This window comes from Rhinoraja longicauda, chromosome 34 (genome assembly GCF_053455715.1).
Source record: "Rhinoraja longicauda isolate Sanriku21f chromosome 34, sRhiLon1.1, whole genome shotgun sequence".
In the NCBI taxonomy this organism is placed as follows: Eukaryota; Metazoa; Chordata; class Chondrichthyes; order Rajiformes; family Arhynchobatidae; genus Rhinoraja; species Rhinoraja longicauda.
Genome location: NC_135986.1, coordinates 15,164,888 through 15,178,392, shown reverse-complemented (window position 1 = coordinate 15,178,392; position 13,505 = coordinate 15,164,888). Strand labels below are relative to the sequence as shown.

General features: G+C 49.2%; 1 protein-coding gene and 1 pseudogene across 1 annotated transcript; one reads left to right on the top strand and one right to left on the bottom strand.

Moving 5' to 3' along the window:
* Window positions 1-13,505, bottom strand: part of LOC144609593 (histone H2A-like) — a 90,634-nt pseudogene that overhangs the window by 25,169 nt on the left and 51,960 nt on the right.
* LOC144609445 (uncharacterized) lies at window positions 2,384-4,021 on the top strand. The gene has a single exon (XM_078427925.1). The coding sequence runs from the start codon at window positions 2,511-2,513 to the stop codon at window positions 3,303-3,305; it is 795 nt and encodes a 264-aa protein (XP_078284051.1). The 5' UTR covers window positions 2,384-2,510; the 3' UTR covers window positions 3,306-4,021.

Below are 13,505 nucleotides of genomic sequence, written 5' to 3'. Positions count from 1 at the left end.
CACCAAAAATCGTTCAAATATTAAGAAATATATACAATATATCTTACAAATATGAATATATTATACTATATATATAATATATAAACAAAATCATAATCAATAATCTATCTTCAACCATACTACCCACCAAACACCAACCAACCACTAATAATACCACACACACACCCAACACACCAACCACCACATCAACCCCACCCACCATAACCCACCCAACACCCCAACACCACCCCAAACCCCACCCACACCCCACACCCCCACCACCCAACCTCCACCCAACCACACACCCCACACCCCCCCACACACCCCCACCCCACCCACCCACCCCACCACCCCCCACACACCCCCCACCCCACCACACACCCCACCCCCACACACCCCCCACACACACCCCCACCACACCCCCCACACCCCCCCCACACACCCCACCCCACACCCACACCCCCCACACACCCCCACCCCCCACACCACACCCCACACCCCCACACACCCCCACACACACCCCCAACCCAACCCACCCACCACACACCCCCACACACACCCCACACCCACCACATCCACACCTCACCACCTCACCACAACCCCCTCCACCCCCCTCACTACCACCCCACCAAACCCCCTCAACCACCAACTCACACACCACCAACCCCCACACCTCCTCACCACCCACACACATCCCCTCACCCCCTCACACAACCCCCTCACACACCCTCACAACATCCCTCCCACACCCCCTCCCCCACCACCACCCCACACCCCTCACACATCCCCTCACCCCCCTCATCACACCAACTCACCCACCCACACCCCACCACACATCACACCCCCCACACAACCACCCCACCCCACCAACACACCCCCACTCACCACACACACTCCCCACCACAAATCACACACCCACCACCACCCCCCAACACCCCCTCACCTCACACACACCCCCACAACCCCACCACATCCCCCTCAACACACTCCACCCCACCACCACCCCAACACACCCTCACACCCAACACCCCCATACCCCTACACAACCCACCAACACACCACACATCCCCTCACCCCCAACCACCACCCCCTCACACATCCCACACACATCCCACACCCCATCCCCTCACCCCCCACCCACACCATCACACCACAACCATCCCCACACACCCACACATCCCCTCACATTCCTATCCCTCTCACACATCCCCTCACCCCACCCAATCCCCTCAACCCCCCAAACCCCCTCACACCCCTCAACACCCACACATCCCCTCACCCCCACCCCCCACACATCCCCTCACAACACCCCACCCCCACTCACAACCCTCACCCCTCACCACACTCACACACCCACCCCACCCCCCTCACACATCCCCTCAACCCCCCCCTCACCCCCTACCCCCTCACACACCCCCACCCCCTCACACACCCCCACCTCACCCTCACACACCCCCACCTCCCCCTCACACACCCCCACCCCCCTCACACACCCCCACCTCCCCCTCACACACCCCCACCTCCCCCTCACACACCCCCACCTCCCCCTCACACACCCCCACCTCCCCTCACACACCCCCACCCCCCCTCACACCCCCTCACACCCCCCCACCCCCTTTGACACACGCCCCCCCGCACACCCCCCACCCCCCTCACATACCCCCACCCCACCTCACACATCCGCTCACCCCCTACCCCCTCACACACCCCCACCCCCCTCACATACCCCCACCCCCCCTCACACATCCCCTCACCCCCTACCCCCTCACACACCCCCACCCCCCTCACACACCCCCACCCCCCCTCACACCCCCCCACACCCCCTCACACATCCCCTCACCCCAACACCTCATACATACCCTCACACATCCCCACACCCCCTCACACATACCCTCACCCCCTCACACATTCCCACCCTTCACACATCCCCTCACACCCCCTCATACATCCGCTCACCACCCTCACACATCCCCACACCCCCCAAACATATCCCCTCACCCCCCATGCCCCATCACCCCCACACATCCCCTCACCCCTTCACACATCCCCTCACGCCCCCGTATACATCCCCTCATACATCCCCTCGCTCCTCTCACCCCCCCCCGACACATCCGCTCAACCCCTCACAATCCCCTCACACATCCTGCACCTATTTTCTATGTTTCTATCCCCTCATTCCCCCACACCCCCCTCACACATCCCCACAACCCCCTCACACATCCCTTCACCCCCCCTGACACTCCACGTCCTCACCCCTCACACCCCCCTGTCACCCTTCACCCTTCCCCGACTTCCCTCCTCAACCCCTCACCCGCTCCCCTCCTTCAAGCACTAGTAATGTTCACATATTAGTAATGTCGTGTTTGCCAGCTTGTTGACCCTCTGTGTTCCCCTCTTGCAGGGTTTAGGAGCCGTTGCTGTGGACAGAGAGACGGGGACGTGAGCAGCCATTGAGGGCGGCCAGGGTGTCGGTGAGCCCCCCCCACCCCGCGTCTGCTCGGTGTGCGGGCTGAGATACGGTGGAGGACCACATGACGGGGCACAACAAGGAGAAACGTTATGAGTGCGACTTGTGTGGCAAGGCCTGGCATCAGCCGGGCCTACTGGAGACCCACCGGCGGGCGCACACTGGAGAACGCCCCTTCGATTGCTCCAACTGTGGCAAGAGCTTTGCCCGGTCGTATGGGCTACTGCGGCACCGGCGGGTGCACACGGGCGAGAAGCCCTTCACCTGCTCCACCTGCGGCAAGAGCTTTGCCCGGTCGTATGGGCTACAGCAGCACTGGCGGGTGCACACGGGCGAGAAGCCCTTTGGCTGCTCCACCTGTGACAAGAGCTTTGCCCAGTTGTCGGGGCTGCGGGTGCACCAGCGGGTGCACAGCAGTGAGCGCCCCTTCACCTGCTCCGACTGCGGCAAAGGCTTCAAGTCGTCGCCAGAACTGAAGATGCACCGGCGCCTGCACACTGGGGAGCGGCCGTACACCTGCAGCGACTGCGGCAAGGGCTTCACTTGCTCCAACAGCCTGCTGGAGCACCGGCACACCCACTCCGGCGAGTGTCCCTTCACCTGCGCCCAGTGTGGCAAGGGCTTCACCCGCTCCTACAGCCTGCTGGAGCACTGGCACACCCACACTGGCGAGCGCCCCTTCACCTGCGCCCAGTGCGGCAAGGGCTTCACCCGCTCCACCAAACTGCTGGAACACCAGCGGGTGCACGCCGGCGATTGTCCCATTCCCAGCCCGGTGAGTGGAGAGGGCTTTGCCATGGCCTCCCATGCCCTGTCTCACCAGCGCGTGCACACCAGTGGCCAACCCTACGACTGCTAGTACTGTGGTGAAGCAGCTCACAGCTGCGGCAGCATCTGTGGGCCCATGCCGGCGAACGGCTTTTCCCACCGCGGCAACGTATCAAGAGGGGTCCATATCCCTCTATTCCCTGTATATCCACGTGCCTAAGACTGGATAGCACGCAACAAAAACCAGAGGGTGGCGGGTATGTGGAACAAGCTGCCGGAGGAGGTGCAAGGAGGCACAGTCGCAATCTTTAAAAGGTGTTTGGACAGGTTCATCAGTCAGAGCAGCAGAATTCCACTGTTATTTTTAGTGTGTTTTAAAAAGTTTGTGTTAATGTTCTCTGGTTTGTTTTATGCGGGGGTGGGGTCGGGGGAAACTTTTTTTCAATCTCTTACCTCACCGGAGATGCGATTGTTTTCCGGATCATTTCTCCGATCGCTCTGTGCATAACATCATGGAGCTGGTGGCCTTGCTTGCGACTGACTTGGAGCCCCACCATGGGGCCATGGACTTACCATCGGAGCCTGTGATCCCCTGTCTGGGATAGACGATCCAACTGCGGCCTGCGGGTTTCAACACCGAGGAACTCACAGTCTCGGGTAAAGACTGATGTCGGGAAGCTCCAATTAGCAGGAAATTCGACTAGAACGCCCGGCGTAGGGAGCTTCTTCAGTCTGATTGTAGTTGGGGAAGCAAGCTGGAAGGGAGGTGAGGGTGGAACGAAGCCTCACTTGCACCTCCTCCAACCTCATCTACTGTATCCGTTGTTTAAGATGTGGACTAAGTAGTGGGGGGGGAGGGGTTAACAAATTGGGAATATGAAGATGAGGTTAAAGGGAATACAGGAGATATTGCAGAAGACTCTCGGAAGAATGGGAACAGAAGTTCTAGAGGGGAAAAGAGATTAAGGGCAGGGCCAATTGTGACCGATGTGAGAGGGGAGGTAAATACAGAAGTTAAAGTGTTGTACTTAAATGCGCGTAGTATAAAAAATAAAGTGGATGAGCTTGAGGCTCAGTTAGTCATGGGCAAGTATGATGTTGTAGGGATCACTGAGACATGGCTATAAGAGGACCAGGGCTGGGAACTGAATATTCAGAGGTACACAACGTATAGAAAAGACAGACAGGTGGGCAGAGGGGGTGGGGTTGTTCTGCTGGTAAGGAATGATATTCATTCCCTTGCAAGGGGTGACATAGAATTAGGAGATGTTGAATCAGTATGGATAGAAATGAGGAATTGTAAGGGTAAAAATACCCTAATGGGAGTTATCTATAGGCCCCCAAACAGTAGCCTCGACATTGGGTGCAAGTTGAATCAGGAGGTAAAATTGGCGTGTCACAAATGTAATGCTACGGTGGTTATGGGAGATTTCAACATGCAGGTAGACTGGGAAAATCAGGTTGGAAATGGACCCCAGGAAAGAGAGTTTGTAGAGTGCCTTCGAGATGGATTCTTAGAACAGCTTGTACTGGAGCCTACCAGGGAGAAGGCAATTCTGGATTTAGTGTTGTGTAATGATCCTGATCTGATAAGGGGACTAGAGGTAAAAGAGCCATTAGGAGGCAGTGATCACAACATGATAAGTTTTACTCTGCAAATGGAAAGGCAGAAGGGAAAATCGGAAGTGTCGGTATTACAGTATAGCAAAGGGGATTACAGAGGCATGAGGCAGGAGCTGGCCAAAATTGACTGGAAGGAGGCCCTAATAGGGAAGACGGAAGAACAGCAATGGCAGGTATTCCTGGGAATAATGCAGAGGTTGCAGGATCAATTTATCCCAAAGAGACACCTGTGGCTGACGAGGGAAGTCAAGGACAGCATAAAAATGAAGGAGAGGAAGTATAACATAGTAAAGAAGAGTGGGAAGACAGAGGATTGGGACTCTTTTAAAGAGCAACAAAAGTTAACTAAAAAGACAATACGGGTAGAAAAGATGAGGTACGAGGGTAAACTAGCCAATAATATAAAGGAGGATAGCAAAAGTTTTTTTAGGTACGTGAAGAGGAAAAAAATAGTCAAGGCAAATGTGGGTCCCTTGAAGACAGAACCAGGGGAATTTATTATGGGGAACAAAGAAATGGCAGACGAGTTAAACCGTTACTTTGGATCTGTGTTTACTGAGGAGGATACACACAATCTCCCAAATGTTCTAGGGGCCGGAGAACCTAGGGTGATGGAGGAACTGAAGGAAATCCACATTAGGCAGGAAATGGTTTTGGGTAGACTGATGGGACTGAAGGCTGATAAATCCCCAGGGCCTGATGGTCTGCATCCCAGGGTACTTAAGGAGGTGGCTCTAGAAATAGTGGAAGCATTGGAGATCATTTTTCAATGTTCTATAGATTCAGGATCAGTTCCTGTGGATTGGAGGATAGCAAATGTTATCCCACTTTTTAAGAAAGAAGGGAGAGAGTAAACGGGTAATTATAGACCAGTTAGTCTGACATCAGTGGTGGGGAAGATGCTGGAGTCAATTATAAAAGACGAAATTGCTGAGCATTTGGCTAGCAGTAACAGGATCATTCCGAGTCAGCATGGATTTACGAAGGGGAAATCATGCTTGACAAATCTACTGGAATTTTTTGAGGATGTAACTAGGAAAATTGACAGGGGAGAGTCAGTGGGTGTGGTGTACCTCGACATTCAGAAAGCCTTCGACAAGGTCCCACATAGGAGATTAGTGGGCAAAATTAGATCACATGGTATTGGGGGTAGGGTACTGACATGGATAGAAAATTGGTTGACAGACAGAAAGCAAAGAGTGGGGATAAATGGGTCCCTTTCGGAATGGCAGGCATTAACCAGTGGGGTACCGCAAGGTTCGGTGCTGGGACCCCAGCTATTTACGATATACATTAATGACTTAGATGAAGGGATTAAAAGTACCATTAGCAAATTTGCAGATGATACTAAGCTGGGGGGTAGTGTGAATTGTGAGGAAGATGCAATAAGGATGCAGGGTGACTTGGACAGGTTGTGTGAGTGGGCGGATACATGGCAGATGCAGTTTAATGTAGATAAGTGTGAGGTTATTCACTGTGGAAGTAAGAATAGATAGGCAGATTATTATCTGAATGGTGTCAAGTTAGGAAGAGGGGATGTTCAACGAGATCTGGGTGTCCTAGTGCATCAGTCACTGAAAGGAAGCATGCAGGTACAGCAGGTAGTGAAGAAAGCCAATGGAATGTTGGCCTTCGTAACAAGAGAAGTTGAGTATAGGAGCAAAGCGGTCCTTCTACAGTTGTACCGGGCCCTGGTGAGACCGCACCTGGAGTACTGTGTGCAGTTTTGGTCTCCAAATTTGAGGAAGGATATTCTTGCTATTGAGGGCGTGCAGCGTAGGTTCACTAGGTTGATTCCCGGAATGGCGGGACTGTCGTATGTTGAAAGGCTGGAGCAATTAGGCTTGTACACAGTGGAATTTAGAAGGATGAGGGGGGATCTTATTGAAACATATAAGATAATTAGGGGATTGGACACACTAGAGGCAGGAAACATGTTCCCAATGTTGGGGGAGTCCAGAACAAGGGGCCACAGTTTAAGAATAAGGGGTAGGCCATTTAGAACGGGGATGAGGAAGAACTTTTTCAGTCAGAGAGTGGTGAAGGTGTGGAATTCTCTGCCTCAGAAGGCAGTGGAGGCCAGTTCGTTGGATGCTTTCAAGAGGCAGCTGGATAGAGCTCTTAAGGATAGCGGAGTGAGGGGGTATGGGGAGAAGGCAGGAACAGGGTACTGATTGAGAGTGATCAGCCATGATCGCATTGAATGGCGGTGCTGGCTCGAAGGGCTGAATGGCCTACTCCTGCACTTATTGTCTATTGTCTATTGACTCATACATCGGCAAGAACAAATGCAGACTGGGTGATCGTTTCACGGAACACCTTTGCTCACCCCGCGAGAACCAAACTGATCTTCTGGCTGCTGGACACTTTAATTCTCCTTCCCATTCCCACACAGACCTTTCTATCCTCGGTCTCCTCCATTGTCAGAGTGAGGCAAAATGTAAATTGGAGGAACAGGATCTCATATTTCGCTTGGGCAGCTTTGGTAGGAACATTGGTAGGAACATTGATTTCTCTCACTTCAGGTCAATAGGTGCAGGAGGAGGCCATTCGGCCCTTCGAGCCAGCACCGCCATTCAATGTCATCATGGCTGATCATTCTCAATCAGTACCCCGTTCCTCCCTTCTCCCCATACCATTTAACCATATAACCATATAACAATTACAGCACGGAAACAGGCCCATTCGGCCCTACCTGTCCACGCCGACCACTTTCTCTGACCTAGTCTCATCTACCTGCTCTCAGACCATAACCCTCCAATCCCCTCCCATCCATATACCTATCCAATTTACTCTTAAATAATAAAATCGAGCCTGCCTCCACCACTTCCACTGGAAGCTCATTCCACACAGCCACCACCCTCTGAGTAAAGACGTTACCCCTCATGTTACCCCTAAACTTTTGTCCCTTAATTCTGAAGCTATGTCCCCTTGTTGGAATCTTCCCCACTCTCAAAGGGAAAAGCCTACCCACGTCAACTCTGTGCGTCCCTCTTAAAATTTTAAAAACCTCTATCAAGTCCCCCCTCAACCTTCTACGCTCCAAAGAATAAAGACCCAACTTGTTCAACCTCTCTCTGTAGCTTAAGTGCTTAAACCCTGGCAACATTCTATTAAATCTCCTCTGTACCCTCTCCATTTTGTCGACTTCCTTCCTATAATTTGGCGACCAGAACTGCACACCATACTCCAGATTCGGCCACACCAATGCCCTGTACAATTTCAACATTACATCCCAACTTCTATATTCGATGCTCTGATTTATAAAGGCAAGCATACCAAACGCCTTCTTCACCACCCTATCCACATGAGATTCCACCTTCAGGGAACAATGCACAGTTATTCCCAGATCCCTCTGTTCCACTGCATTCCTCAATTCCCTACCATTTACCCTGTACGTCCTATTTTGATTTGTCCTACCAAAATGCAGCACCTCACACTTATCAGCATTAAACTCCATCTGCCATCTTTCAGCCCACCCTTCCAAACGGCCCAAGTCTCTCTGTAGACTTTGAAAATCTACTTCATTATTAACTACACCACCTATCTTAGTATCATCTGCATACTTACTAATCCAATTTGCCACACCATCATCCAGATCATTAATGTAAATGACAAACAACAGTGGACCCAACACAGATCCTTGGGGCACTCCACTAGACACTGGCCTCCAACCTGACATACAGTTGTCAACCATTACCCTCTGGTATCTCCCATTCAGCCACTGTTGAATCCATCTTGCAACCTCACTATTAATACCCAACGATTTAACCTTCTTAATCAACCTTCCATGTGGAACCTTGTCAAATGCCTTACTGAAGTCCATATAGACAACATCCACAGCCTTGCCCTTATCAATTTCCCTGGTAACCTCTTCAAAAAATTCAAGAAGATTAGTCAAACATGACCTTCCAGGCACAAATCCATGTTGACTGTTTCTAATCAGGCCTTGTTTATCCATGTGATTATATATATTGTCCCTAAGTATCTTTTCCATTAATTTTCCCACCACAGACGTCAAACTAACAGGTCTATAATTGCTAGGTTTACTTTTAGAACCTTTTTTAAAGAAAGGCACAACATGCGCAATGCGCCAATCTTCCGGCACCATCCCCGTTTCTAATGACGTTTGAAATATTTCCGTCATAGCCCCTGCTATTTCTGCACTAACTTCCCTCAATGTCCGAGGGAATATCCTATCAAGACCTGAAGACTTATCCACTTTTATATTTTTCAAAAGTGTTCGTACCTCCTCTTCTTTGATCCTCATAATTTCCATTATTACTCTACTTGTTTCGCTTACCTCACATAATTCAATATCCTTCTCCTCGGTGAATACCGAAGAAAAGAAATTGTTTAATATCTCCCCCATTTCTTCCGGCTCAGCACATAGCTGTCCACTCTGACTCTCTAATGGACGAATTTTATCCCTCACTATCCTTTTGCTATTGACATATCTGTAGAACCCTTTGGGGTTTACTTTTACATTACTTGCCAAAGCAACCTCATATCTTTTTTTCGCTTTTCTAATTTCCTTCTTAAGATTCCTTTTACATTCTTTATATTCCTCAAGAACCTCAGTTACTCCCTGCCGCTTATATTTATTGTATATCTCCCTCTTTTTCCGAACCAAGTGTCCAATTTCCCTGGAAAACCACGGCTCTTTCAAATTCTTATTCTTTCCTTTCCACCGAACAGGGACATAAAGACTCTGTACTCTCAAAATTTCACCTTTAAATATCCTCCATTTCTCTATTATATCCTTTTCATAAAACAAAATGTCCCATTTCACTCCTTTAAAATCCTTTCTCATCTCCTCAAAATTAGCCTTTCTTCAATCCAAAATCTCAACCCTTGGTCCAGATTTGACCTTCTCCATAATTATATTGAAACTAATGGCTTGTGATCACTAGACCCAAAGTGCTCCTCAACACATACCTCCGTCACCTGACCCGTCTCATTTCCTAACAGGAGGTCCAACACTGCCCCTTCTCTGGTAGGTACCTCTACGTATTGCTGCAAAAAACTATCCTGCACACATTTTACAAACTCCAAACCATCCAGCCCTTTAACAGAACGTGATTCCCAGTCTATGTACGGAAAATTGAAATCACCCACAATCACTACCCTGTGCTTACTACTAATATCTGCTATCTCCTTACATATTTGCTCTTCCAATTCTCGTTCCCTATTTGGCGGTCTATAATACACCCCTATAAGTGTTGCTAAACCTTTCTCATTTCTGAGTTCCACCCGAACAGCCTCCCTAATCGAGCCTTCTAGTCTGTCCTGCCAAAGCACTGCTGTGATATCCTCCCTGACAAGCAATGCAACACCCCCACCTCTTGCCCCTCCGATTCTATCACATCTGAAACAATGAAATCCTGGAATTTTTAATTGCCAATCGCAACCCTCCTGCAACCATGTTTCACTGATCGCCACAACATCATACTTCCAGATGTCAATCCAAGCACTAAGCTCATCCACCTTTCTTACAATGCTCCTAGCATTAAAATATATACATTTAAGGGACCCATAATTTATTATTCTCAGTTTATTTCTTTTCACTTCTTTCTCTCCTACATATTGGGTCTGAGTGTTTCCCTTTTCTGCCTCCTGCCTCACACACTGTCTATTAGCTATCTGTGTTTGAGTCCCTCCTCCCAACCGTGCTAGTTTAAAGTCTCCCCCTGATTCCACTATCCTTAAGAGCTCTATCCTGCTCTCTCTTGAATGCATTCAGAGAATTGGCCTCCACTGCCTTCTGAGGCAGAGAATTCCACAGATTCACAACTCTCTGACTAAAAACGTTTTTCCTCATCTCAGTTCTAAATGGCCTACCCCTTATTCTTAAACTGTGGCCCCTTGTTCTGGACTCCCCCAACATTGGGAACATGTTTCCTGCCTCTAACGTGTCCAACCCCTTAATAATCTTATACATTTCGATAAGATCTCCTCTCATCCTTCTAAATTCCAGTGTATACAAGCCTAGTCGCTCCCGTCTTTCAACATATGATAGTCCCGCCATTCCGGGAATTAACCTAGTAAATAGTCCCTCCATAGCAAGAATATCCTTCCTCAAATTTGGAGACCAAAACTGCACACAGTACTCCAGGTGCGGTCTCACTAGGGCCCTGTACAACTGCAGAAGGACCTCTTTACTCCTATACTCAACTCCTCTTGTTATGAAGGCCAACATTCCATTGGCTTTCTTCACTGCCTGCTGTACCTGCATGCTTCCTTTCAGTGACTGATGCACTAGGACACCCAGATCTCGTTGTACGTCCCCTGTTCCTAACTTGACACCATTCAGACAATACTCTGCCTTCCTATTCTTACCACCAAAGTGGATAACCTCACACTTAGCCACATTAAACTGCATCTGCCATGAATCCGCCCACTCACACAACCTGTCCAAGTCACCCTGCAACCTCAAAGCATCTTCCTCACAGTTCACACTACCCCCCAGCTTTGTATCATCTGCAAATTTGCTAATGGTACTTTTAATCCCTTCATCCAAGTCATTAATGTATATTGTAAATAGCTGCGATCCCAGCACCGAGCCTTGCGGTACTCCACTAGTTACTGCCTGTCATTCTGAAAGGGACCCATTTATCCCCACTCTTTGCTTTCTGTCTGTCAACCAATTTTCTATCCATGTCAGTACCCCACCTCCAATACCATGTGTTCTAATTTTGCCCACTAATCTTCTATGTGGAACCTTGTCAAAGGCTTTTTGAAAGTCAAGGTACACCACATCCCGTTCGCCCCTATCAATTTTCTTAGTTACATCCTCAAAGAATTCCAGAAGATTAGTCAAGCATGATTTCCCCTTCGTAAATCCATGCTGACTCGGAACAATCCTGTTACTGCTATCCAAATGCTCCGCAATTTCATCTTTTATAATTGACTCCCGCATCTTCCCCGCCACTCATGTCAGACTAACTGGTCTATAATTTCCCATTTTCTCTCTCCCTCCTTTCTTAAAAAGTGGGACAACATTACCTACCCTCCAATCCACAGGAACTGATCCTGAATCTATAGAACATTGGAAAATGATCACCAATGCGTCCACAATTTCTAGTGCCACCCCCTTAAGTACCCTGAGATGCAGACCATCAGGCCCTGGGGATTTATCAGCCTTCAGTCCCATCAGACTACCCAACACCATTTCCTGCCTAATGTGGATTTCCTTTAGTTCTTCCGTCACCCTAGGATCTCTGGCCACTAGAACATCTGGGAGATTGCTTGTATCTTCCTTAGTGAAGATAGATCCAAAGTACCGGTTCAACTCGTCTACCATTTCCTTGTTCCCCATAATAAATTCCCCCGCTTCTGTCTCCAAAGGACCCACATTTGCCTTGACTATTTTTTTCCTCTTTACATACCTAAAAAAGCTTTTACTATCCTCCTTTATATTATTGGCTAGTTTACCCTCGTACCTCATCTTTTCTCCCCGTATTGCCTTCTTAGTCATCTTCTGTTGTTCTTTAAAAGAGTCCCAATCCTCTGGCTTCCCACTCTTCTTTGCTTTGTTGTACTTCTTCTCTTTTATTTTTATGCTGTCCTTGACTTCCCTTGTCAGCCACGGGTGCCTCTTACTCCCCTTGGAATCTTTCCTCCTCTTTGGGATAAATTGATCCTGCAACTTCTGCATTATTCCCAGGAATACCTGCCATTGCTGTTCCACCGTCTTCCCTGCTAGGGCCTCCTTCCAGTCAATTTTGGCCAGCTCCTGCCTCATGCCTCTGTAATCCCCTTTGCTATACTGTAATACTGACACTTCCGATTTTCCCTTCTCCCTCTCAATTTGTAGAGTAAAACTTATCATATTGTGATCACTGCATCCTAATGGCTCTTTTACCTCGAGTCCCCTTATCAGATCAGGTTAATTACACAACACTAAATCGAGAATTGCCTTCTCCCTAGTAGGCTCCAGTACAAGCTGTTCTAAGAATCCATCTTGGAGACACTCCACAAACTCTCTTTCCTGGGGTCCATCACCAACCTGATTTTCCCACAGCACCAACTTGTCCGCCATTACTTTAGTGAAGTCAAAAACAATTCAGGCGCAAAAACAAGCGTAACCTCCTCACCGAAGACTCGCAGCCAAAGACTCGCACTTTACTCACAGGGGACTTCCCTCAACAGGGCTGCACCCCTTGTGCAAGTCTCGCCTCGGCATTTCCTCTCCCTCCATCCCTCTCCTACCCAAGTCGCACCAGCTTATCATTTTCACCCTTCAAACAGCTTGCAATGGCCTGTTTCCTTTATCATCATTACTTTTTTGTATATCTTTCATTCATTGTTCTTTACCTCTCCACATCACCGAGGTCTCTATCTCTCGTTTCCCTTATCCCTAACCAGTCTGAAGAAGGGTCTCAACCCGAACCGTCACCCATTCCTTCTCTCCAGAGATGCTGCCTGTCCCGCTGAGTTCCTCCAGCTTTTTGTGTCTATCTTTAAGTAATAGATGGATACTGGTGAGGGGGAGGGGCTGATTGGCAGATGGTTGGACAAAGGGCAGAGATGGGAAGAACAGAAAAGGCTGTGAGTAAAGATGAGCAGAATGTGAAGCCAGAGGAAGGGATAAAGGTGCAAGAGGATGGGAGAAAGGGGGAAACAAGTCCCGTTCAGGTGGGGCACAGGGAAGAGAGAGGGAAAAAAA

Coding starts and splice junctions, on each gene's coding strand:
- LOC144609445 (XM_078427925.1), top strand. CDS start 2,511: ATGACGGGGCACAACAAGGAGAAACGTTATGAGTGCGACTTGTGTGGC.